This window comes from Numenius arquata, chromosome Z, assembly GCF_964106895.1.
Source record: "Numenius arquata chromosome Z, bNumArq3.hap1.1, whole genome shotgun sequence".
In the NCBI taxonomy this organism is placed as follows: Eukaryota; Metazoa; Chordata; class Aves; order Charadriiformes; family Scolopacidae; genus Numenius; species Numenius arquata.
The window spans coordinates 79228595-79256199 of NC_133616.1; the positions used below are offsets into that span (position 1 = coordinate 79228595).

The 27605-nt window shown below is 38.5% G+C and overlaps 1 protein-coding gene across 1 annotated transcript in view; it reads right to left on the reverse strand.

Moving 5' to 3' along the window:
* Nucleotides 1–27605, reverse strand: part of EDIL3 (EGF like repeats and discoidin domains 3) — a 192183-nt gene that overhangs the window by 82668 nt on the left and 81910 nt on the right. The window contains exon 5 of the mRNA XM_074166891.1: nt 20523–20636. Within this exon, the coding sequence (XP_074022992.1) occupies nt 20523–20636 (114 nt within the window). The remainder of the gene's footprint in view (nt 1–20522; nt 20637–27605) is intronic.

The following is a 27605-nucleotide window of genomic DNA, read 5'->3' on the forward strand; positions in this document are numbered from 1 at the left end:
ACAGCGCTGTAGCAAAATGAGATGTTATATTTGTGACTCCATGGTGTATTTTAAGCATAAATCTCTACATATACCATTTTTTAAATATCACTTTATTTTTCCTTATCAACATCTCTTTTCACCATATAAAGGACATTATTCCAAAATGTTTATATTAAGAAATAGCTAACCAAACAAAGCAAACATAAGGGATGCAATCCATGTGGCCCATCTTGTGACACCTAAAAGTTACTTATTTGCCCCAAACTAGCTGCTGAGGTTCTTTCTGCCATCTGCAGTAAGAAACAGGAAACTCTGAACCAGGATTTCTGTTATTCCATTAAGAAAGTGTTTAAGTAGATGTAATTATCTTTTCTGTGTCTACTGACCAATGAACAAGCCTAGAGCACTAGTTCAACTTAGTTCCTAGGTTTAAGAGGCTAAAATTAAGTGAAATGAATCTTGCACTTTATGGAAATATGTATTTTAAAAACAGATGCCAAGGAAGAGATGAACATAACAGCAAATAAAAAAATTTCCAGACTTTTTGATTTTTCTGTTGAAAAAGATGACCACAAAAAACTGGAATTACCACGTGATTCAAGCTGAAATACCCATGTTAAACCTCAGAAGGCTATTTGCCATAGAAATGCCAAGTAACTCCTCATTCTGTCTATATTACACCTAATGCCACTAGTGGTGAGTCCGAAAGGTCAATACAGGGGCCAATACTGTTCAATGTTTTCATTAAAGAACAAGACACTGGAGCAGACTGCACCCTCACCAACTTGGGAGATGATACAAAATGGGGAGGAGTGGCTGATAGACCAAATGGGTGTGCTGTCATCCAGAAGGACCTCAACAGGCTGGAGAAATGGGCTGAAGAGGAGCCTTGTGAAGTTAAGTAAGGAAAAATGCAAAGTCCAGCTTCTGGGGAGGAACAGTCCTATGTACCAGTACATATTGGGGGCCAACCAGCTGGAAAGCAGCTTGGCAGACAAGGACAAACCAGACAAGTTGACCATGAGACAGTGCAGCAAAGAAGGACAACAGCCTCTTGGGCTGCTTTAGGCAGAGCATTGCCATCAGGTCAAGGGAGGTAATCCTTTCTCTCTACTCAGTACTGGGAAGACACATCTCGGGTGCTGCGTCCAGTGCTGGGCTCCCCACTATCAAAAAGTCATGAACTTACTGGGGTGAGTCCAGTGCAAGGCCATGATGACTAAGGAACTGGAGCATCTTCTCCCAAGTGGATAATGACAGGACCAGAGGAAATGGTCTGAAGTTGCAGCAGGGGAGGTTTAGATCAGATATTAGGAAGAATTACTTTACTGAGAGAGTGGTCAGGCACTGGAAGTGGTGGAGTCGCCATCCCTGGAGGTATTTAAGAAACATGTAGACATGGCACTTCAGGGCATGCTCTAGTGCCCGAGATTGTTGGTTTGTGTCTGTTTGTGGGTGGGTGTGGTGTGTGGTTGTGGGTGTTTTGGTTTGGTTTTGGTGTTTGGTGTTGTGTGGGGGTTTTTTTGGTTGGGTTTGTTTTTTTTTTTTTTGTTGGTTGGACTCGATGATCTCAAAGGTCCCTTCCAACCAAGAAGATTCTGTGATTCTGTGATCTGACCTACAAGGAGACACTGAGAGAGCTGGGACTGCTCAGCCTGCAGAAGAAGAGGCTGAGGAGAAGATGAATAAAAATGTCGGATGGGAGGGAATGAATGCAAAGGAGACAGACTCCTCACTGGTGCCATTGGTGGGACAAGAGGCAATGAGAACAAATTAAAACACAGGAAATTCTATCTGAACACAAGAAAAATGTTTTGGGTTTGTTGTTGTTGTTTCGTTTGTTGTTTTTTTTTTTTTTACTGTGAGAATGGTCAAATACTGAAACAGGTTGTCCAGTGAGGTTGTGGAGCCCCATCTAAATACTAAAACCTGAGTTGACATAGTCCTGGGCAACTAGCTCTAGGTGGCTCTGCTTAAACAGGGAGGTTCAAGATGAAGGAGGTTCTAGATGACCTCTTGAGGACCCTGCCTGCCTCAACCTTTCTGTGATGCTTTGATTCCAAATAGTTCTAACTCCAGGTTCTTTTCAGATCAGTGCTAACGGACTGGTAAATCCTGGTGTCAAACCAGCACCTGAGTAGGAATAATCTGACATTGTTCTGTTGATTTTGGAGTTTTATTGATTTATAATGAGTGAGGATTTGCCCCTGAAGTATTCACTTTATCTCGTATTATACAGTGTTACATGAAATAATAATAATTATAAATAATTGGTTCATTTTTTTCTTCTTGGGAGCCATTCATAAGCAGAACACTTCACAGAAATGTGTTTGCAGTCCCATTTTTTTTGGATAAAGTTAAGTATGACTATATTTCAAACCCAATCAGTCCCAGTCTGTTAGAATGATACCTGACATACAAAAATTCTGTCTTTTTTCCTTTACAAAATCAAAATTTTGCTGTTAGCTGCATGGATAATCAGTATATTTCAAAAATAGAATAATTTCTAATTGTAGGAATTACATCTTAATTTCCAGGAGAAGGTAGAGGCCCAAGGAGGCTTTTCATTTTCCAGAAGATGCTGTCTTTGTATATGCATGCCGTCTATATATGTAAACATACACTATGACAGACTGAAGAAGAGCTAAAATGGTTTACCACTTTTGGAAGAAGGGACAAGCAACTCAGGAAGAGTACAGTGATCTTGTTAGGTTATACAGAGAAAAAATTAGGAAGGCAAAAGCCCAGCTGGAATTCAACCTGGCCATTAATATAAGGGACAACAAAAAAAGTCTTTTTAAAGACATCAACAAAAAGAGAGTCAGGGAGAATCTCCATCCCTTACTGGATGCAGGGGGAAACATTGTGACCAAGGACGAGGAGAAGGCTGAGATGCTTAATGCCTTCTTTGCCTCTGTCTTCAATAGTCCGACCAGCTACCCCCAGGGTGTACAGCCTCCTGGGATGGAAGATAAGGATGGAGAGCAGAACAACCCCCTCCGCCCCGTAATCCAGGAGGAAGTAGTTAATGATTTGCTTATGCACCTGAACACGCTTAAGTCCATGGGGCTGGATGGGATTCACCCAAGGGTACTCAGAGAGCTGGCGGGAGAGCTCACTGAGCCTCTCTCCATTATCTATCAACAATCCTGGTCAACAGGAGAGGTACCAGATAACTGGAGGGTGGCCAATGTGACGCCCATCTACAAGAAGGGCCAGAAGGAGGATCCGGGAAACTATAGGCCTGTCAGTCTGACCTCGGTATCGGGAAAGATCATGGAGAGGATCATCCTGAGTGAGCTCTCATGGCAAGTGCAGGGCAGCCGAGGGATCAGGGCCAGCCAGCATGGGTTTATGAAAAGCAGGTCCTGCTTAACGAACTTGATCTCTTTCCATGACCATGTGACCCACCTTCTCGATGCGGGGAAGGCTGTGGACGTTGTCTACCTGGACTTTGGTAAGGCCTTTGACACCGTCCCCCACAGCATTCTCCTGGAAAAGCTGGCGAATCATGGCATAGACAAGTATACTCTTCACTGGGTAAAAAACTGTCTGGATGGCCGTGCCCAGAGAGCTATAACTAATGGGGTGAAATCCAGTTGGCAGCCGGTCACCAGTGGTGTCCCTCAGGGCTCAGTTTTGGGGCCAGTCTTGTTTAATATCTTTATTGATGATTGAGATAAGGGGATTGAGTGCACCCTCAGTAAGTTTGCAGATGACACCAAGCTAGGTGGGAGTGTTGATCTGCTTGAGGGTCGGAAGGCACTACAGAGGGACCTGGACAGGTTGGATCAATGGGCCAAGGCCAATGAGATGAGGTTTAATAAGGCCAAGTGCCAGGTCCTGCATTTCGGTCACAACAACCCCAGGCAATGCTACAGGCCTGTGGAAGAGTGGCTGGAAAGCTGCCCAGCAGAAAAGGACCTGGGGGTGTTGGTGGACAGCCGGCTTAACATGAGCCAGCAGTGTGCCCAGGTGGCCAAGAAAGCCAATGGCATCCTGGCCTGTGTCAGGAATAGCGTGGCCAGCAGGAGTAGGGAAGTGATGATGCCTCTGTACTCAGCCCCGGTGAGGCCTCACCTCGAGTGCTGTGTTCAGTTCTGGGCCCCTCACTACAGGAAGGACATTGAGCTGCTGGAGCGTGTCCAGAGGAGAGCCACCAAGCTGGTGAGGGGTCTAGAGAACAAGTCATATGAGGAGAGGCTGAGGGAACTGGGCATGTTTAGTTTGGAGAAGAGGAGGCTGAGGGGGGACCTCATTGCCCTCTACAACTACCTGAAAGGAGGGTGTAGTGAGGTGGGTGTTGGCCTCTTCTCCCAAGGGAATGATGACAGGACCAGAGGAAATGGTCTGAAGTTTCGGCAGGGGAGGATTAGATCAGATATTAGGAAGAATTACTTTACTGAGAGAGTGGTCAGGCCCTGGAACAGCCTGCCCAGGGAGGTGGTGGAGTCGCCATCCCTGGAGGTATTTAAGAAAGTGTAGACGTGGCACTTCAGGGCATGCTCTAGTGCCTGAGATTGTTGATTTGTGTCTGTTTGTGGGTGGGTGTGGTGTGTGGTTGTGGGTGTTTGTTTTGTTTTGGTTTTGGTTTTTGTGTTTGGTGATGATCTCAAAGGTCCCTTCCAAGCAAGAAGATTCTGTGATTCTGTAAAATGGCGACCACGCTTTCTTGTGGCGTGGTTGACACGCTGGAGGGAAAGGATGCCATCTAGAGGGACTTGGGCAGGCTTGAGAGGTGAGCTTGTGCAAACCTCATGAAGTATAAACAAGCCAAGTGCAGGGTCCTGCACCTGAGACATGGCAACCCCAGGCACAAATACAGGTTGAGCGGAGAATGGCTAGACAGCAGCCCTGAGGAGAAGGACTTGGGAGTGTTGGAGGATGAGAAACTCAACATGACCCAGCAGTGCACGCTGGCAGCCCAGAAATCCAACCATATCCTGGGCTGCATCAAAAGAAGCGTGGCCAGCAGGTCGAGGGGGGTGATTCTAACCCTCTACTCTGCGCTCGTGAGACCCCACCTGGAGTACTGTGTCCAGCTTTGGAGTCCTCAACACAGGAAGGACATGGACCTGTTGGAACGGGTCCAGTGGAGGGCCATGAAGATGATCAGAGGGATGGAGCACCTCCCCTATGAAGACAGGCTGAGAGAGCTGGGGTTGTTCAGTCTGGAGGAGAGAAGGCTCCGGGGAGACCTTATAGCAGCCTTCCAATATCTGAAGGGAGCCTACAGGAGAGCTGAAGAGGGACTCTTTGTCAGGAAGTGTAGTGACAGGACAAGGGGTAATGGTTTTAAATTGGAAGAGGGGAGATTTAGATTAGCTATTAGGAGGAAATTCTTTACTGTGAGGGTGGTGAAGCACTGGAACAGGTTGCCCAGAGAAGCTGTGGGTGCCCCATCCCTGGAAGTGTCCAAGGCCAGGCTGGATGGGACTTTGAGCAACCTGCTCTAGCGGAGGTGTCCCTGCCCATGGCAGGGGGGTTGGAACTTGATGATCTTTGAGGTCCCTTCCAACTCTAACCATTCTATGATTCTATGATTCTATGATTCTAAAATCTTGTTACTGAAAGCACACTATTTGGCTCTGTACATTCAGTTTGCTTCAGTCATACTTGCACAAAGCAAACATATTGTGTGAAGGACAGTTACATATCCCAGCTCATTATCTGATTAATTGTCTTCTGGCTTGGCTTCAGTAGTCCAAGAGCACTGATTGCAGTATACCAGTACAGCTTGAGATTACACAGACACAGTAGGTATATTCCTACATACCTGGTTTTTGAATGTATTGGCCACCTTTTTATTGTCAAGCACATTCTTACTGCCATCTCATCTGCTCTTGAGTTCATGACAGGGTGTTTTTTTCCCCACTAGCAGTTATTGCTTCTTATGTCATCTCTTAAAACATCACTTCTAAATACATGCAAAGCCTAAGTCTGCAGAGACTTTGCTTTCAAGAGAATTTAACTTGAAATGAATTCTAAGCTGTGCAAGAACTGTGTATGGAACACAGACTTTTTAAATTTTACAAGTCTGCAGATCTCTAACATGAATATTAAAATCACCGTTGCCCGAAAGAGATGGTATACTACCACATCCACATTAGCAATAAATCTGCTTTTGTCAATCAGACCTTTGCCCATAACTAAAAATCTCTAGTTTAAGTGCAGTAGTGCTTTGGACTTGAGCTAGTCAACCTCTCATTATATGGACTGGAGTCTGAAGATTGTTGGTGAGCATAACATAGGGCGGAGAGAGCTGCAGACCGCAAGGTCAAATTCGCACATTTTAGCTATTGGCTATTTCAATTGTTCTGTAGCTAATCGAATTGTTTGCTTGCTCCATGTAGCTCAAGAGCTTTACCCACAATCCAATGTTCTGATCTGAGTGACATTGAGCAATTTGGTTGTAGCAACTCGTGTTAATTGTTGTCCTGAAGACTAATCCTATGGACAAGATCAAATCAATGTTTTCGTTCCCATTGAAGGAATTTAATCAGCACTTCCACTGAGACAAGGTATCAGATCACGTGTTCCTCTTTCTAGTCCATCACAATGCAAAATGAAACCACGAAATAGAATTTACAAACCCTCATTTCATTTTGCATTTCAATAGACTTGGAGAACACAAATGAAAAAAAGAAAAAATGTCAGTGATTATTTTAGATAGTTTTTATCTATTACTAGATAAAAAACTTAAAGTCACAGGATTTATAACTTCCAGGCAACTCCTAGCTACAGAATGAAATAGCACATTTTTGCCCATCCCTTGCAAGTTTATAGAGCCTTTCAGCTCTGCAATCTAAATATCAGAAAGCATTTATCTCCATAAGCTTGCTTCACAAATTTAAAACAAAATAAAATGGATTTTTTTGACCTATTAACATTTTAATTATTAGTGTTCTGATTTCTGAAGTGTGATCCTAAGTATGTTAGTAGCCTGTGTGCTACTGCAGCACTGAGGTGAAGAATATGATTAATCTTGTTTCACACCTTCACATAAAATACTGTATGTCAAAGGCAACATCTTTACCAATTTACATCAGCAGCAGCTAATGAGCACACAGACATTTCCAGACAAGCAAACTTTTCAAATGGTGTTGTGTTAAGCTACAAGTCTCTAGGAGGTGACGTGAAAATGAAGTGATTAGTTATGTTCCATGCAACAGAGGACAGCTTTTCAGACAGTAATGGGAAGAATTGCTACCTATTTGCTGATATGTCCAAAGAGATTAAATGCTTTTTATGCTGATGTAGCATCTGAGCCAACAGCAGCGCATTATTCTGTTACCATACTGGTCAACATGGTTCATGTGGGTAAGCAATGGCTATCAGAACTAATCAAATATAAAGAAATAAGATGTTACATTCTATTTCTCAACAGTGCCATTAGTGCTAAGTGACTATCATGCACCTCCATTACCAAATCCTCTCTTCATGCTTTTATAGTAAGGTTGTAAAATTCACTTTTGGCCTTCGCTTGCTCTACAAGCTCCATGCTGAGGACACAGATTGAATATAAAGTTAGGCAATTCATAGGTAGTCTGAGGATTTAAAAAATGGAAACAAAAGGATTTTTGAGTTCTTTCGGCACCTAATAATGACTTGTTTTTTCCAGTGCTAGTGGGATTTCATAATGTAGTGTTTTAGGAATTGTGCCTAGATGAAAAAGCTAGATTTAGAGACTACAGAGCTGCACCAATAGATCAGTGCTCCACTTCCATATACAAAAAACAGGTCTAAGGTGCACTGTGGGAACTACAGACAGGTGAGTCTACATTGGCATCTTGTAAACTGTTGAGTCTATAATTATGATCACTAAGTAACAGAATAAAGACAATTTGTTGGAAAAGAGCCAACACGACTTCTGTAAATGGCAGTCCTGCCTCACCTGATGGAGTTCTTTAATGATGACAATACACATAGGGATAAAGGAAATACAGTGGAAACAGCACACATGGATTTTCGGAAAGCATTTGATAAGGTTCCGATGGAACTCCACAGCTGGAGTTGGTTTTACTCATCAGTGACCTGGAGGAAAGTATGAATGGTGAAACTCTCCACTTTGAAGCTACTATGCTTTCTTGATCAACTGGCACTTTTAGGATGAGCAGCTCCAGAAAGACATAGAAAATTGAATGAGCAGTCAAAAGGGTGACAGATGAACATCAGTGTACACAAACAGAAGATACTGCATCTGTGAAAAAAACCTAAAATGTGTCTACACAATACTGAAGTTGGAAATAGCCATTACAACCGAGTCATCATCATCAGTTCTCTGAAGTCATTGGCTCAAAATGCAGTGGCAGCCAAAAAAGCTGTTCTAAAGCTAGGCACTGAGAACAAGATGTAGAGTGTCACTTTACAGGTGTAAGAAACTCTGATATGACCGCATACCATGTGCAGTTCAGGTCTCTGCATCCTATGAAGATGTAGAGCTAAAGAAAGTATAGCGAATGGTAGTTTAAATGATTACATGGAAAAAGCAGATATCATAGGAAAAGGGAATAGAAACCTAAGATTTTTCAAGTTGGAGAGCAAAAAGGCTGAGAGATATGACTGAATTTTGCATAAACATAGGCGAGATGAATACAGTACTGTTTATCACATCCACATTACTGAAAGTAGGGATTCACAGCAAATCACTTAACACATGTCAAAGAAAGTGTTTCTTTGCACAGTGGGCAGTGATCATCTGGAGCCTTCTAGAGGCAGACACAAGATTAACAGTTTCAAAAAGGAATTGGACAAATTCAGGCCCAATAGGTCATAGATGATACTAAAGAGGCCGACCAGGGGTGTACCCTCTAATATTCCTACAAGAACTGTGGATCTGGAGGAGATATGAGGGGAACAAATGACAGAAATCGCCCAAGCCTTCATTCTCTCCTAAAATGATGTTTGTTGTTGTCACAGAGACGTGATGGTAAGCCAACTAGACTGTTGAACTATCTGACCCAATATAATGTTTTTTTAATGTTCTTAAGAAATTATCCCCAAAATGGTAGTGGAATTTAGCTAATAAACATAATTTAGCATTATGTTATTCATGCAAATAGTCTATTTAAAAACAACTTTCTAAGAAAACACACTGCATACATAATGAGTAAGTATAACAGTTCAATTAAGAATAGAAACTAGACTTTAAAAAGCTACTATTTCAGAAGGCATCTCCTTTTAATATTGTTTATAGGCTCTTGGTATTCTGTAGGAAACCTAATTATCCAATGATTTGTTATCATACAGTAAAAAAAAAAAAACAACACAACAAAAGTTTGTTAGGGGATTACCAAGAAGAGAGTTGTGTTTCTAAGCTGAAAAACTAAGAAATAATGTTCGCTTTCCTGAAATTCCTCCAAAATAAACATGGCCAATGAAGCCAGTAGATAGTTGTGACTTTTTCATTTCCGCATCTTCCTTTCATAAATAAAGCATAAATAAATATTTGAATTTATTGTGGATAAAATCTTCTCAGTTTATTTACAAAATACCTAGGCATTTGAAAAGATATAGATTGACTTAATAACTTTCACTTATAACTATGTAAAGAGAACTATTCACAAAATGTTGTAACAAAAGTGAAATTGGAAGTTACCTGTCAGTAACACATAAATGAACAGAACTCTGTTTACAAATTAATTTTGATGTGTTAGACTCTGATGCCTGAGTAAGAGCCAGGAGACCCCACTGTGCTGTCAATGTCTGTATTAAGAAATTCCAAATAAAGTTGTACACCACAAAATTAAAGTGCAATTACCATAGCCAAGTTGATTCAATAAATTAGCAATAGCACTAAACTATGCTATTATTTTTCCATAATGACTTACCAAAAAACTTTATGTTCTAAAAATTTACACATCTCAGTTCAAATTCCCCATACTCCGTCTTCATCCCATGTCCTCAGTGCCAGTGCAAAAAGCTCACATGACCCTGGAAACTTCTTAATGCCTTTCTTGTCTAAGCCTTCCCATATAAAATTTCTTGTGACTTCAAATCCTTTTGGCTTATCATGGACCACAACATTGCAATGTTGGATGCTGATCTGCTAACGTAACTGCAGTAGGATTGACAGAGCAGGGGAATTTGTTTCTCAACTTCTTGTCCTGGGCAAGAGCACTCAACAAAATTCACAAGAAGGAAGAATGTGTACACATAGCTACAGTACCTCTTCAGCAGGCATGCCTTTGCATCTAACAGTATGAATAAGAATGAACTGCAGTTTGGAAAATGGAGCAGCTTGAGCTGAAGGTTTATATGTCTTTCAGGAGTTGTAAAGCTTAAGCGAACAAGACTAATATCTACTTATAAGAAAGCGAAATTCCTTCCTTATCTGATCAAATCTGAAATCACTCTATTCATACCCCAGCCCCTGGCATACTGGGAATTATAGGTTATGACTCTCACACTGTCTTCTGAAGGTGCTCCACCATGCATAAAAGATGCCAATTACATCAGAGACTAGATTCTGCTTTTCCTCAGGCCCCTTCTTTAGTCATAGAACAGCCAGTGACATCTCTGCTTTCCCAAGAGAAAACACTCTTCTGCATTACAACCCTTACAAAAGGGCACTACAGGCAGGTGCAATTTTTGCTGTTCACAAAAAATTACATTTTTCCTCAATTTTTCACACCAGCTTACTTATACTGCTCCCTACCCAGTAACCTGTCTTGGTGAATTCCTTGGGGTCTACTTCTCCTTGTACTTTGCAGCCATGGTGATATGGATGTCACTAGGCTAGGTGGTGACTAACAATTAGGCTTTCCATGTTGAATCAAACCCCAGTTTTAAAGCATATTTCACTGAATTTCACTGAATTTTTTTAGAGTTGGAAGGGACCGTATAGATCATCTAGTCCAACTCCCCTGCTGAAGCAGGATTGCTTAGAGAATGCTACTCAGGACTGCTGATATTAGAACTGTCTGATATTAGAACCTGTCTGATATTAGAACTCTCTATCACTAAATACTAGTAATGAACAGCATCAAAAATTTACATCTTTAAATCAATGTGCAATTAATGCTAGAGAAATTTAACTCTTCAGGTGAAGGGTACAAACATACTACACTTTATTAATAAATCATATTTAACTTCCAGCAGTTATATTTGTATGTCCAAGACTAAAGTACAGCTTTTAAAGGGCATCATGTAACTTGTGCCCCATCTTGCCTGCAGAGAACTTAGTGGAAGACCCACAACCACCTTCATCAGCAGAGAGGAGAAGAGGTTGAATGGATTCCATCATGTGCATTGGCAAAGGAATTCAATTCTTGAGGATTTTCCACCTGACACTTTTTATCAAGGAAAAAACTTCCTCTGCCTAAAAATGAACAAAACCCAATACTCACTCAAGTTCACACCTGATGGAAAAGCTAAAGGTATTGTGGAAAAAATTTTGAAAGGACGAGAAGGTAAGAAAAAGAAGAGGAAGAGGTTTCAGTAATCACAGCACAGTTACCAAACAGGTGTTTTACTGCTATCCAGAAGAGAAAGGACACTCTCTAGAAACACTGAAGAAAAAGGAAGAATTGTATTTATAAATGGTTGATATATGAATTTGCTTTCAAAGTTAAAAGAATACTGGAGAATATTTTTCCCAGAAAATTTTTCCCTCTAATTTTGATGTGATTAGTTACAACATGGGTACTTTTTATGCTACACCTAGGATGAAATTTCAAAACATGGATGGGTAAAAGTGAATTGCATAAAAATAGGAACAGAGTAATTACAAAATTAGGTTTCAGCAATAGGAGCATAAATGGGAATTGATATTATTAGAATAACAATAGATACAATATTACAAACTACACACTGAAACTGATCTTCAGTGAATGCATGCAATGTTAGCATCAACTGTACAGATTTACCAACAAAAGAAAATCATATTTATGGGTGAGCTCTTCCAAACAAATTTTGCTGTACCAGTAATGGATATTATTCTGTCCGTCAGTTTCAAAGGGTAAAAGTTTTGTGTGATACCTTTCTGTAAAGAAAATCTCTAAGTAATTATATCAAACCAAGAGCTGGCAAAATTACATTTAGCATTACTACTAGAAAAAAATCACTGATACGAAGGAAAAGGGGTCTAATTAAGAGTAATTCCACCAGCTTTTCTTAAAAAACTTGTGAATTTTTAAAGTTTTAACTCTACTTCCTTTCAGAAACTCACTCTCACCCTTCTGACTCCCAATTTATGTGCATGCAGAAGGACATGAAGCCTTTCTCTCCTGGTATTGCCTGCTGCAGAATTTTTCATATCCGTTCATCTCCTCATTTATTTTGAAGCACTGACAGCCCTGAGTAACTAGCACTGTGGCTGCTGATCCTCCAAGCTGCCCGGGAGCATCCACACGGGGCAGCTCTCGGGCTGATGGCCACTGTCCGTGCAGCTGCCGGCAGCTACCAAGGATGCCGTGTGCCTCTGATCTGACAGGCAATGAACGACTGCCGTTCCCACGCTGAACCCTGAAGAGGCTAGAAAGCAGACTAAGTTGTGATGAATGACAGGCTGCTTTTCCTTTTAACACAACAAACGGTAAGATGCTGGAGATATTCTGAATTTCTTGTAAGTCTTCAGATCATCTAATGGCATGCAACAAATGAGCATGGTGGTGCTCAGGGACTAAAATAGATGTAACCTACTAGCACTGCTCATTCCCTTCCTATGTATCTTACACATCGCTGCACCCATGCCTGGAACAGGAGCTTTGCTGGACTCTCCGTCTGTCCAAAGCAGCAGGAGCTGTGAATTTTGCCTCAGCAGGAAGTTGATCACTGAACATATTACATTTCCTTCTCCTTCTGAAAACTGCAGGTGGGATCTGTGCCGAGCCTGGAGATTTTAGTTCATCTAGGGCTCATGTAACCATGTTTTTTCCATTTTCTCTTTAGTTCACATGGATTTTCATCTTTCACAGCTTGGCTTGAATTCTGAACCCAAATGAATCTCCAAAATGTGAATCAAGTTTCAAACCTCCAACTTTTGCAAAGTTTATGCCATATTTGCCCTTATTGCTACTCTGCTTGGTTTGTTACTACTGCAAATCTCAAGGCAGTTTCATTATGAGGAGTTTATAGGCTCTAAAAATGATTTTCCTCTCATTGCTCATTCCTGTGTCCACCAAAGGGTAGGAGCAGACTAGACCCATCTGACTCAGACAGTAAGACAATCTCCACAACTAATTTATTTTGAAATAAATGGCCTATATCTTATGAATACTAAGCCTTAAAGTAAGGTATTTTCCAATTGGACTAGTGTCTGAAACAGAAAAAATGGTCCTGTGACTTGGCTATTGGGAACTTTGTTGAGCCTATTGCAGCTGTAAATTGTTCTTTCCATATATTTATAATCATTAGTGTTTTTATTGGAGGTGTTTTTCCATACTTTAAGGCGTTTTTCTTGGTCATAATAACTGGTGATTTGTTTTCAGCTCGCTTCTACTGGCTACAGTCTGGCTTTTATTTCATTCATAGTACCAATTCCTTACCTGTAAATTATATTTCATATCTGTGAGGACATAAAAAAAGAATGTGCATTATTGACCAGACAAGGAACTTAAGAGCTACAGAGGCTACTTTGAGAATAACGGTGTGCTGTGATTTTTCTTTTAAGGCATAGAAATGCTGAAATGTGCATTGTCATAGGCTTTGCCACGCATAAAAATGGACATAAAAGTTCTTCCAACACAGGAACAGTGGATTACATTTATAAGATAAGTAGTTTTTCTCCTCCATGTTCTGTGAATGTCTATGATTCTATGTTACTGAAAAGGCAGGGTTGTATTGCTCCCTTGGTAGGAAGAACAGACAGGTGGAAGGTAGGCAGGAGAAACAATCCCCGACCCCAATGCAATCTTCCTGCCCTTTACTGAGCATAATTGAGGGGCACCATGAGTCAAGAATGACACAATGCCTGAGAAAAGCATCTCAATAGGTTTAGGCACAAAAACATGGCAAGAAAGTCATCATAACAAGGTGGTTCAAGCTAAAATGAGGTGTTACAAAGTCAAGTTGTAGATGTCCAAAAACAGGGTTGAGTTAATATTGTAGTTATTGACACAACCCAAAAGCTACTATTGCACTAGATGACTCAAGTAGTAGGGAGAGGATTAAATGTGTAAAATATGCCTGTTGAGCCCTAAGGTCTTGTCTGAATATTTTACAATGAGTTTCTGTCAGGTGTCTAAGTAAAGATTGTATTCTCTACTGCCTAATCAAAGGGAGATATTGAGAAATGAATTTTTAAAAGGAGACATTGCTGTACAGTACAACTGAAGCAAGATGAAAATGTACCCAAAGGCACAGGGCTGAGGACTTTGTTTCCACATCAAACACTGAGAGATCAATCTCATTTTCCTATTGTACTGAAAGGAAGAACTACAGTTCTGATCTGTTGAGCTTAATTTTGCACACCTTTGCATCTTAACACGGGATACCTGGACAAAGAAGGTCTGCGGTGGATGGGCCAGAGTGTGTTTTGTGGTTTGAAGACTCAATATTAGAAGTGTTAGAGTTTGATTAGTATTTCTCACTAGGTCATAGAAATGCCTGGAAGAACATTTCAATTTTAACAGTGTTCTGTCACTTCTATAACATTTTCTGCCTCTTTGTACTTCATAGGAATACACTACACAGAAATGCTAGCCAGACAATATTCCCAGGACAGTGTAGCCTCAGCAAACCTCATTAGTTTTAGCAAGAGATTCGAGATGGGTGCTGCCCAATGCAAATATAGAAATTGTGTTCTGTCCATGATTAGCTGGAATAGTTAAAAATGCATATAAAGCATCACCCTTAGTACTTATACATTTAGCCTATCTTTTAGCATTTAACCTCTTTCTGAAAAGGTATCAACATAAACCATTGACATCTTGAACTATAGAGCAATTTCAAGAACACAAAAGAAAGTATATTTGGCCAGTTTTGTTTTGCAGAAATTTGCTACATTTTCTTTAACACCAGTACGTCAGATCATTAAACTGACTGATATTCAAACCAATCAAGAATAGTCTTAAAACCAAACTTTATATTGGATTATTCACAGAATTTGCCAAACTGATATTTTGAGCTCTAGGGAAAGCTAGGTTCTCCTAAATCTCATTCAAACAGATTTTAATAGTAATCAGTAATTCAGGGAACTCAGGTCCATGTTGATTCCTGTCAAGAAAAGTGCTTCCCATTGGCTCACTACAAGCCATAAGGTACAACATAGTGCCAATTGGAGGTGCATGAAAAATCTCATGCATTAAAATCTAGGTTCCCCTGCAAGTAATCTGGAAGTTAGGTATGGATGTAATCATGTTTGTTATTCAACAACAGTCCAGTGCTTACCAGCTTAATTTTAATAGGGCATCTTCATGAGCTGCATTCACCAGAAAGCCTTAATTTAAGAAAATGTTTAAATTCTGATTCTTATCCATAATTCGAAAACACAGGCTTCTTAGAAGACAAATTTTAGCCAGACTTAAAGCTTTCCTTGGAAAACACAGCTTTTAACTGTTTCATAAATTGTTTTATTTTGCCTGTGCACTTTTTATGCCCGTATCCTATGATGTTTGTTTTGTGTAGGGTTTTTCTAAAGCTAAGCATAGAGCCCTGAAACCTGAACCCTGATGAGCTGTGGCTGGTAAGAGCTGGAGCTGGGGAAGACAGAGATACCCAACGCTCACTAAAGACTGAACATCAGGCAGAGGAATTCAAAGGAGAAGCAACTGAAGCCAAAAAGTCCCAGCAAGTGAGGACACTGCCTTGAAAACACAGTTATAAGTGAAATACACAAGACACCAAAAACCCCAATATAGTATTTTCAAAAAAATATTGTGAAACTACTTATTTCTCCTGCACTACAGATCATGCAAGTTGCAGGTAGTCCTGGGAACAATCTGGAGGGAAAGTAAATTCTAAAAATCACATCACATCGGAACATTTTGGACGACATCATCTAGCCTGGGAGTATAAGATTGCATGTAAGCAGAAGTCTTGAAAGTCTCTTTACGTCTAGATCTGTCAGATCTTCTGATAATTTTAAACTAAAAATAACACTGAAAGAAGGGACATTTTTTATTTAAATAAAAAAAATGCCACTTTGATTTCCCCAGAGAGCAAGGCAGAAGACAACCAAGTGCAATATAAACACATTAGTGTACTAAAACATAAAGTATAGGAAACGAAAATAATGTGAAGGTACACTGCTTAGCAGGATTTCCGAGATGCTAGACAAACCAAATTGGTACACTTGCTCCGAATGCAGTCCTCCTACATATGGGGATGTTGAATACACAAAAAAAGGAGGTGAAGTGGCTGTAGCATATGTAAAAAATATTTATGGTGACTAATTTGATCTATATCCTTAAAGAAAAAGCATGAGAAAATTTGCCATATGTTTTAATGGCAGCAACTTCTGGCAATCAGCAAAATACAGCTCCAAAATGCACAATGATGAAATTGCAACGAGCCCACTGTATTATACAATCTGCTAGATTAAAAAAAAAGTGAACAAAAATTACCTGTGGAACTCCTCACAAATTATTGCAATTCACAGTCCATGTTGCTCATGGGAGATTTTAACAATACATATTCGTACTGAATAATGCAAACAGTCTGACACTGATGAAAGTGGCTTCCTGTTGCCCGCAAGAGAATTTTGTGATCCAGAAAGCAAAAACTTCAACCCCAGGAGAATCTGCCTTGGAAGCAGCACTTGTTTATAGAGACTCCAAGATTAAGGAAAACTGTAATGGGGGAAATCATAACTGATAGCTTAAATTCAGCACAGAAGCAAGAAATAGGTTCAGTGAGTGCAAGAACGGAAGGAGATGAAGCTTCATCATGGAAGTGCTGATGTCTTAACAAGTCTGGAAAGTAGTATGGAATTCATATAGTTTGGCTTTTGCTTTCAGAGGATGGGAAGAGGTGCTCTCTTTCCATTCTGTGTTTACTAAACATCTGCAGGCAAACTTTGTAAATACCAGATGCTCAGTGAAATATCTCTTAGCAGGTTGATAAGCTTATTCCAGATCAATTCAATATATTATGAAGCCGTCAGTGCTCTTGCACTCCACATTACTTTGACCTCACACTGTGCTTTCCAGCAATGAGAAGCAGCTGGTTTAAGTATCAATTATGCCTGAATGGCTAATTATAGCCATAGCTAATAAGAAAAAAAAGAAGACTGGATTTAAGGCTCTCCAGAAAAAATCCAAGAGGTCAGGCCAGTGCTTCAAATAAGAAAGATACACAAATAGAAGAAGGCCCCAAAAGAGCAGAAGCATTGTTGGGACTGAAGCACGTCAGCTGGCCAGGAGATCACCTCCATCTCTTCTGAGAACTTCACAGCTGAACCCTTAGAAAGCAACTCCAAACCTCAACCTTGCCAGAAGGAGACTCATAACATCATCAAGATGCTCCAAATATGGTTCTAAGTTCATTAGCCATTTTAGTGCTATGTTAGTGCTCAGTTCCAGACAAACCTTCCTCTCTTACTTCAGCTGCACTAGTTATTAGCAGAGGCCCTTGGGACTAGTCAGAAGGATTTTGCATGGGTGTCCCACAAGGCTTGCAGGGCCTGGGTGTAATACAACATTTATCTCACACCTGGGAAGTACTACTCATGAGATAAAATGGAAGGCAATTATTTAGGAGAGTAGATAAGAGAAATTTATTACTGTGAGATTAAACAATGGAATAAAAAAATAGAAAAAACTTAGAGCATTAGGAAAAACAGTCAGACATAAACTACTTCAAGCTGATGAGAAACGTTTACAAAGCATTGATATTTGGGATATACCAAATTAGATATACTATAATAAAATGCATCCTGGAAAACAAGCTTGCAATGACAGGCGAACAGACTGTGTGATGTATTTTTGCTTTTTTTTTTTCTCGTTCTAGGATATTTCACCTATTCTGTGATGTGGATTAGCAATCTTTGATCTGTGTAAGGTAATTCTGAGACAGCAATCAGTAATTTACATAATTAGTGTAACAGTATTTAATTACATGATTACTGTAAATATGTGTAAAACTAATGGTGTAATTATAATGTGTAATTACTACTTGTAACTACATAATTAAGTATGATGACATATAACTGAACTTCTCATGAAAAAAAAAGGATATTTACAAGCCCAGCTATAGGAACCAGTATAGTGCACAATTATACTGGTGGTATAAAAAGAAAAGTTACCATTTTAATGCTAGCTATACTAAAAGTAGCTCAAAAGTTGACGAATGCTAAAAGTTTGTGAACTCTGCATTAGTACTAGAAGAATGCATTGGCTTTCCTGAACAGTGGTGGTTCAGTGATTACAGTCAGTACAAACATTATTCCCATCCTTAATTATCTGTTATTAATTGATCATTCTTCACACGCTTCATCGAATAACATGAGTATTAAGAGTGGCATAATGGAAGTATTCAAATATCTACATTGTGTAGCATTTTCCAGTTACTGATTTAAGTAATACATCACTTTTATCTTATGTCTTCAAAGCACCTCTGATTTTACACTCCTCCCATGATACCATCCTGCAGACACCATATTGGTGGTACCTCCATGTGTGGGTCCCTCCCCAGAGGAGGTAGAGAACAGAAGCTTTTTACCACTGTACTCTGATATTGTATTGCCGTGCCTCCCACTTACCATGCCATGCACACTTTGCAGCTAACAAATTAACAGTTACTGCAATGCACATTTCAAAACGCATTGTCCTTGATCTCTAAACCAAAGCAATTTGACTGTTGTATAGACCCTTATCATAATTATAAAAAATTTTCAACACTGAACATAATTATCCTTTCAAATTTCTTAGTGTTCTTTCCTATGGGATGCATGATGGAGTCCCGGGTCACAGCTGTGAGCATTTATCTACAGAAGCATCTCCAGGAGGATCATTGGACTAGGTGATTTGACTTACCAGTGCAAATCCCCCAAGCATGACCCAGAAAGACAGACTGTAGGCAGCACATTTTGCAATTCAGTAATTGACATTAGCAGAATTATTTCACTATTTCAATATACTGTAAATTTATATTATTTGTACACATACATATTCCATTATATGCTCTCCAAAACAGACATCTGTATGTATGTATATATGTGCATAAACATATAACGAAATCCAGTATAATACATAATATATACAACTTCACACACAAAATCTATATTTACATATAATTACATCTATAAAAAGAAAAAGAAATATGAAATGGTAGATAATGATCCAGAAAACGCAGTGGTCACTTCAATAGCTCTGACTACCCCATTTCTAGGAAAACAGGATATTAGTCTTATGTGATCTATTATCTGAGCAATGTTCATAATGCAGCCAAAAAACCAGAGGGATAAACTCTGAAGACATGGATGAGATTCCTGGTAAAATTCCAAATGGTAATTCAATTGCATCTTAGAAGGAAATACATGAAGTGTTTCACCAGCAACTTTTACAGAAAACTTTAATAGATGTTCATTTTTTAACAAATTCTTTTAGGTAGCCATATAGGACTGTAAAACTTCTCAAAGTAAAATGTAATCTTTGATTTCTCTCTGGAATTATATATACATTATTTTGGATGCCTCAAATCTTTGGCCTGACGCATATATTATTCTGGGAATTCATTGAGGCTACTTGAAAAAAATTCCCAACCTGTCATTTGTGTTTATTGGTCCATGTTTTTTCCTTTCCCTTCTTCCTCCCCATGCATGCACAATGTGAACAAAGAGAAATGAATCCTATTCTTTAACTTTGTTATAGTTTCATTTATTTAGGATTCAACTTGTTATACTTTTTATTTTATTTTTCCTACTACACATAGCAGATCTTCCTTCTCCTTTCTTGAATGTGGATAACTCCAGTATTTGGGGTATTTTGAATGTGATATCTAATACAACAAATGTTAATACCCAAATATTTTTCTTTTTCTCTTTAAGGTACCAGGCTTGACATATCTTGGGAGTATATTAGCTCTTTCCACAACACCATCATATTAGCATCCTTTGACTAAAACACACAGGCTTTCTTCTCCGCAGTATTTCAAATCCATGAGCCTCTAGCATCTGTTATAATTGTTAAGGTATATTGCATTTTGTGCCACAGCAGTTTATTATTTATTTATTTATTTATTTATTTATTTTTGGTATTCAAGATTACATAGTCTTTCATAACTTTTTGCCTTTTTTGCTCTTGTACTTGTTGGTATCTTCTAAGAATTACTGTTGAAGATAGAATACTTGGTGAGATGAAACCCTACCCTGAATCAGTTTTTTTATTTTTCTATTTGGCACTATTTACTCCTTCATGTTTGACTCTTAGGTAATAATTTTGCATTTTGCAAATGCTTCCATCATACCAGATGCTTTACTTGAATGCATGACAGATTTGCTTTCTTTAATTTTCTCCATTTTGAAAAGACTAAGATGGCTATTTTGGGCATTATGTATTTCTAGACTAGAGTAATATTTCCATAGTATAGTATAGTTGCTTCTGCAAAAGAAAATATTTCTTTCATTTTGAAAAATGGATGTGAAAACATGCAATACTTACTCTGTTGGCAGTTTCTTCCCATAAATTCACCTGGACATTCACAGGAATAGTTGGCAACGAGATCTGTACAGATTCCACCATTCTTGCAGGGTTCAGCTTCACATTCATTTACATCTGCGGGAAGAACACAAGATAATGTCAGGATTAGCAAAGAGAAATTGTAAAAGCAATAAGCACATGTTTTAAAGTACTAAAATGCAATGTATTTATACAACTGATGTTAGAAGACATACATTTTTTTTGTCCAGCAGACATGCTTGGTAAAGGTTTTGATTAAACAGGGCATGCTTTAGGAAAAAAACACAGCAATCTCATCCAGATTAGCTAGTTTCATATACCTACTGAAGTTTTACTATGTCACATCACAGAACAGAATTTAAAGTTTTGCTCAGGGATATTCACTGTAACTTCCAGAGGACATCAGGGCCACAAGTCACAGTGTGGCCTTAAATAAAGAAATTCAGTTGGTTCTAACAGAGTACTCATTAGTGATCCTTGCAACTTCAAGAAATGTAGCTACTTCTTTATCAACAGATGCCAGTTAAGAATGTCTCTCGGTTCATCTTAATTCATTAAACTTCTAATTGACAAGGTTGTTTAACGGTCTAAAAAATTTCCTTTCTGTGCATGAGTTAGTGGGCAAATTGAAACTAATAGCTTAATCTAGAAGCTTGCAAATTTTATTAAATTCAAAAGACAGAAAAGGTGGTTAATTTCATTTGAGTTTCCCTTTCCCATACTTTTGTCACATGCTGCAAGAACAATATACCTCTGTGTTTTTCAGTATAGTAAGCTTTAAGTATAATATCAGGTTCTTTTTCTCAAAAGCAGTATAGTATTATTCAGTCATCATGAATAGGCAGATGAAAGATAATGATATTTCATAATTAAAATTCTCCTTCTCTGCATTTATGTTTACTCTGTATGGAAGAGAAACATCGTATGGACTTTATACAACATTGTCTCAAAGGGCTGCATCAATGCATACAGTTGAATATTTAAAAGATGGTAGCCCACACAAGCTTCATTAAGAGTTGAAGGCCTTTGCATTAGACACTGTAAACGGCAAACAGAAAAGCAGACTTTAGCTTGTACTATAATTTTAATTCCCTCAGTTTTGCTTGATTTTGGATACAGTTGCCGATAGAGCGCACATATACACAGCATAGAAATAAGTTTAAATGAGAAGACACTTAACAGAGATGAACTAGTTGCATTCACTGGTGGGCAAATTGCCCTGTGAATTGAAGTAATACTCCTCACTCTTGTGTTGAATCTGCTTCTGTCCCCAGAATGCAAATCTGGTTTGGGCTGCATATACAAACTAAAGAAGAGGATACATCTGTGTCTGAACCTGAGGCAATAAGGCTTGTGCAGAAGAAGCAGAATTCAGCTCTATCAATAAAGTTGCTTTATTTCTAGTAGGTATGTAACTTTTGTAATTTTAATTTGATCTTTTACATTTACTAGGACTCTATGTAAAAAAAATCAGTGTTTTAATACACACGTCTTGCCTAGATCTGGCACAATTTGTGGTGTCTCCAGGGAAGTCTGTACCTCCAGGTTTTTTTTATGCAGATCTAAAAAGCTGTGTAGCTTTTAAGCTATGTATGAAATGTATGTGAGCTAGGCTGAAAACTGGCTAAACAGCTGGGCCCAGAGGATGGTGATCAGTGGCAAAAGGTCTAGTTGGAGGCCACTAACTATCAATGTACCCCTGGAGCCAATACTGGTCTGATCCTCTTCAACATCTTCATGAATTATCTGAATGGTGGGGCAGCCTGCACCCTCACCAAGTTTGCTGATGACACAAAACTGGGAGGAGTGGCTGATACACCAGATGGGTGTGCTGCCATCCAGAGGGACCCCAACAGGCTGGAGAAATGGGCTGAACAGGAACCTTATGAAATTCATCAAGGGAAAGTGTGAAGCCCTGCCTCTGGCCCCAGGGAGGAACAGTCCCATGCACCAGTACACACTGGGGGGCCAACAAGCTGGAAAGCAGCTTGGCAGACAAGGACCTGAGTGTCCTGGTGGACAACAAGTTAACCATCAGACAGAAATGCATCCTTGTAGCAAAGAAGGTCAACAGCCTTCTGGGCTGTATTACGCAGAGCACTGCCAACATGTTGAGGGAGGAGATCCTTCCCCTCTACTCAGCATTGGTGAGGTCACACCTAGAGTGCTGTGTCCAGTTTTGGGCTCTCCAGTATGAGACAGGCACAGACATACTGGAAAGAGTCCAACAAAGGGCCACCAAAGTGATTAAGGAACTAGAGCACCTCACCTATGGGGCTAAAGTAAATGCCTTAAGGCCAAGAGAGCTGTTACTGTTTAGTTTAAAGAAGAGGAGGGTCAGGAGGAAACTCATCCATATATATAAACACCTGAAGGGAGGGTGCAAAGAAGATGGAGCCAGACTCTTTTCAGTGGTGACCAGTGACAAGACAAGGCAATGGGCACAAACTGAAACACAGGACATTCTGTCTCAACATCATAAAACGCTTGTTTTACTTGGAGGGTGACTGAACTGTGGTATAGGTTGTCCAGGTGTTGGTGGAGTGTCCATCCATGGAGATATTAAAAAACCATTTGGATATAGCCCTTTGCAACCAACTCTGTGGCCCTGCTTGAGCAGGAGGAGGTGGACCAAATGACCTCCAGAGGTCCCTTCCACCCTCAAGCCTTCTGTGATTCTTGTTGCTGTGAGCAGCACTGCAGCGACGAACCTTCAGCTAAATGTGGTGGCTTGTTTCAGTTCTTTGAACCAGAAAAAAACCCCACTGATTTTTATACTAAAATTGGTGATAGCTACTGATCTCTGACCTTGTTGTTAATCCCTTGTGTCTTATTATTTGTTGCCTATAAGGATATCACATAATGGACTAATAAAAATTCACAGGGTTAGCTGAATTTCTGTCTATTAAAGAGGAAGAAGAGAAGTACCAGCTTAGCGTGCAAGAAATAAAACCTGCCAAGGGAAATGACCAAAGAACAGATCTGCTCAATTCTAAATTAAATTCTTTATCTGTATTTATAAAATTTAACAAGATTCTTCAGCTCCCTATTTGCCTTTTTAAGCAAAGCCCATTAACCTTACACTTCCATCAGGTTATTTATCATCTTAATACAGGCTAACACATTTGCGAGAAAAAAATATGAAGGTCACTGTGAACTAAAAAACATTAAGTGAACATATGAACTATCTTTTACTTGGTGAAATAAAGGTAGTAAATTATCCTCTTAAAAGCTTTTCTGTGTAAAGATAATATCTTCTCAAGATATTTAAATTTTTCTAATTTGTCATTCATATTCAAATATGTAGGAAAAAATAAACAACTTTCCAGCATATTCTATATTGTCTATACAATGATGTAGAAAACAGACTGAACCCTAAGTACCAAACTCTTTTAAAGCAATCCTCATATTCTATCCCTATGGAGCAATTAGCTATGATCAGTGCAGAAAGATGGAATTTTATTATTATTATCTTTCTTACTTAGATCCTACAGTGATTTTTTTTCAGTAATTTGAGAACCTTTAGTCGCATCAGTTCAAACATATATGTCATATTTGATGAACGAGGAAAGACTAGCTTATTGTAGCATTGTGTTTGATGCCAGAACAGACGCTTAACTAAAGATAATGAACTGAACTATGTTAAAGAAAGGAGCATAAGTTCTGCAGAATTATTTAATTTACTAGTCGTTATTTCATTTAATTGAACGTGCAGATGTAGCATATTTAATTAAAAGTGCTTTCTGCAAATTGTGGTCAGATTTTATTCAAATTCCTAGATGTGCCAATTATGATACTAAACTTTACACCAGCTGGTGTGTTTCTTTCTTCTGAAATACGTATATTCCCTTTTAAACTTTGTAATATTTTCATGAGTAGAAGTAAAATTGAATAGAAATTTTAAAATGCCAGAGTTTCTGGAGCAGTTGTTCCTAAAGACAACAAAGGCTATTTCCTAAAGAAAAACAATCTTTGTCAGTTCTTCACTGACTATGCAATCAACCTACCTATGTGAGAAGGAAGTGCTTTTAATGTAAATTACTAATACAAAGTAAAATCACTGTAGGTTGCTCATGATCAGGTAAACTTAGGTTTTATGTTGGGTCAGATTTTGGAGTGTACTTTAGATAACAAGCTTACACACTGCAATAACTAAAACACAGAAAGCTAGGTACTACCAAAGAATTCAGTTACTCAGAGAGGGACCTAATAAGACTGAATGAGATAGGCTCCTGAAGTGGCTTAAGTGTCAGCACAGGAAGCTCCTGTATTTCTAAATAGTGCTCAGGTTAGCTAAAAAACCCCCTAAAAACCAACAACCAAAAAAAGCAACAAAACCAACAAAACCCCCCTCAATCCAAAAAACCCAACCTCCCCCAATCCCCCAAGATTTCTCTACTGAAGATGGATTCTGAAATTGATAGTGGTGCAGGAACAAGGAAACACTGACCACTTTCTGAAAATAGATGGCTCCTTGAATAATAGCTTGAAGGACTAAGGCAGTTGATTAGGAAGTAAAGGTTTCTTTTTATGTTCAAGATGATTAAATTTACATTTCCTACCTTTAAGATCAAACCATAACTACAAAGCTATTAACCATGCTTCCGTTTGAAGCACAGTCATTGGCAGCCTGGAACAGAAGTATGCTGTCAGAAACTGGGCAAGTAAGAGAGAACTTCATTATATTACATAGTGATTTTCTAAATCATCATGTGACAGAGGTCTGGGGTTTTGTCCTTCTTTGATGGATTTTATATATTTTTTAAATCCTCTAAGTATTTAATAAAACATGAATAAAAACTAGTACTCTACTTGCAAACGTAATGTAATTAAAAATACATGCTCCTCATTTTGGACTTTACCTGTTAAACACAGTCACGTGTTTTCCTGAAAAATTACCCCACGTGAAATGGGTATATAAATTACGTAACTTATAATCAAAAATGTAACTATTATTTCCAGTAATTCGAGTTCTTCAGTAAGCTACTTGGTATAAACCTGACTTTTTGTGATGAAGGGACTAATAAGCTCAGTTGGTTTTGCCAACACAGCTTGCATTTTGGCTGCAAATGCACACCAGTATCTTGTTCCTGTCCCCTGCTTGCTTGTTCTTTACTTAGCCCAAATTCCTGGTTCCTGCCACCTGAACCCTTGTTTCTGATCCAGGACTATCTTTTGCTGTACAGATTTCCTGAAGTTCCCTCCTGCTGACAAGCACATTCTTTCTTTCCTTATCCTTTGATTTTATACCTGTTTTGGCTTCCTGTTCACACTTGGTCTGCCCATCTCAACTCTAAGACATGCTTTTAATCAATCTTCTATCCTGATAGAATCATTGGCCCATTGTAGTTACAGCATTTAGGTTTAAGTGTCCACACTGGAAGTCAGCTTGGCCATTATTAGGAGCATTGATTTGACATAATCCAGTTATGTCTTTTTTTTCCCATAATAAAGTCAATTTAGTATTAAGAAAGCAGATGAGAACAGAAAATGAGCTGGTTATAAGCTCTGTATCATAACTGGCTTCTGTGAAGACCCACAACTACACACTGTATAAAGATCAAATCACAATTAGAGAAACATGAATCCTCTGCCTCCATTTTTATTTTTTTTTTAAAGAAAACCAGAAAACTTAAGAAACTTCCCTACCTAGCTCTATTTCAAAATAAAAGTTGTTGATAACTAACAACCTATTCAAATACCTTTATGTTTGGAAACTGGTCAGGCATAAAATGCAGAAATATATACTATGGAATAATTATCTTTTAGCTGGAGCTTAGTCTACGTTTTTCTTATAGTGGCTTAATGGTTCTTTATAGATTTTTTAACTGCGTTCTCCATATTTTTGTCTTTACTGTATATTGATCCTGAAAGATTTAATTACGTGAATAAGTATCATATCAGTTAAGACTGCACAAAGTGTATGATGCTTGTAGAACTTTGTTATACCCTGTTATTGTTTAAACATGAGCTTTTATATATTCAAACTTTTCATTATTGCTCTCTTAAAAAGTGTCATGGAAGTCAAATTATACACTCTTTTTTGTTATTACAGATATATACCAGTTCACTCAAGCACGATATTTTTTTTTGTGAGACATTAAATGGTAAAGATCCATTGAAAAGAATAAAATTATACCAGATTTATTCGATAAAGACTCTGACTCAAGAGAATCAATAGAATTTCATATGCCTACCTTAACTGTGAGCTACTTAGTTAAATGATAAAATTTGAAGGATTACAACAATTCACATATAGAAGGACACATCTCCTTTAAAAAGGAGTAAAAAACTTTTGGTAAAATATTAAAAAAAAAAAAAAAGAAAAAAAAGTAATGAAAACATTCTTTCTCATATTCCTGTGGTTTGCTATAACAATTGTGAATTGTAAAGGTGCCCTAAATTCGGACAATCTCATTTTTTTCTAAAAAGCTAATAAATAAATAAATTAATTAATTGTATTTAAACAGAATGAATAAGCATCACCAAAAAAGTTTGCAAGCACAGATAAATCACCTTCAATTTTTGGTTAAAAGGTACAGAAGGTACAGAAGGTTAAAAGGTTAAAAGGTACATGATCGATAATTATTATTGTTAATTATAGGTTTAAGAAAACTTCTAACCTTTTTCTGAAGAAGTTTTTGGCTGTAATTAATGTAAGCAAAGAATAAGCTTTAACTTCAGCTATAACTGTTCCTTGATTTAACCAAGATTATACAAAACCAAGCACTAATATATTACTGGCACAATCCTGGTGTGAAAGGTTTCAAAAAAAACGGGAGCATATTCCCATGAAATTTGGGAATTGAGTATATATTATTAAATCTGAGCTAGATATATTCAATGCACATTCAATACAGGGCAGACATCTGTTTTAAAATTCAGTGGTTTGACTGCTTTTTCAAAGCTAGTTTCCTGACCACAGAAGGCTCTAAAAATGCTGTGCCAAATAACCTGCAGGAAACTTCAACTATAATGTCATATTGAAGTGATTCACTGTTCAGATATCCTTATTATCTGATCTTCAAAAAGAGCTGAAAACAGCTTCACACTTGAGACGAAACA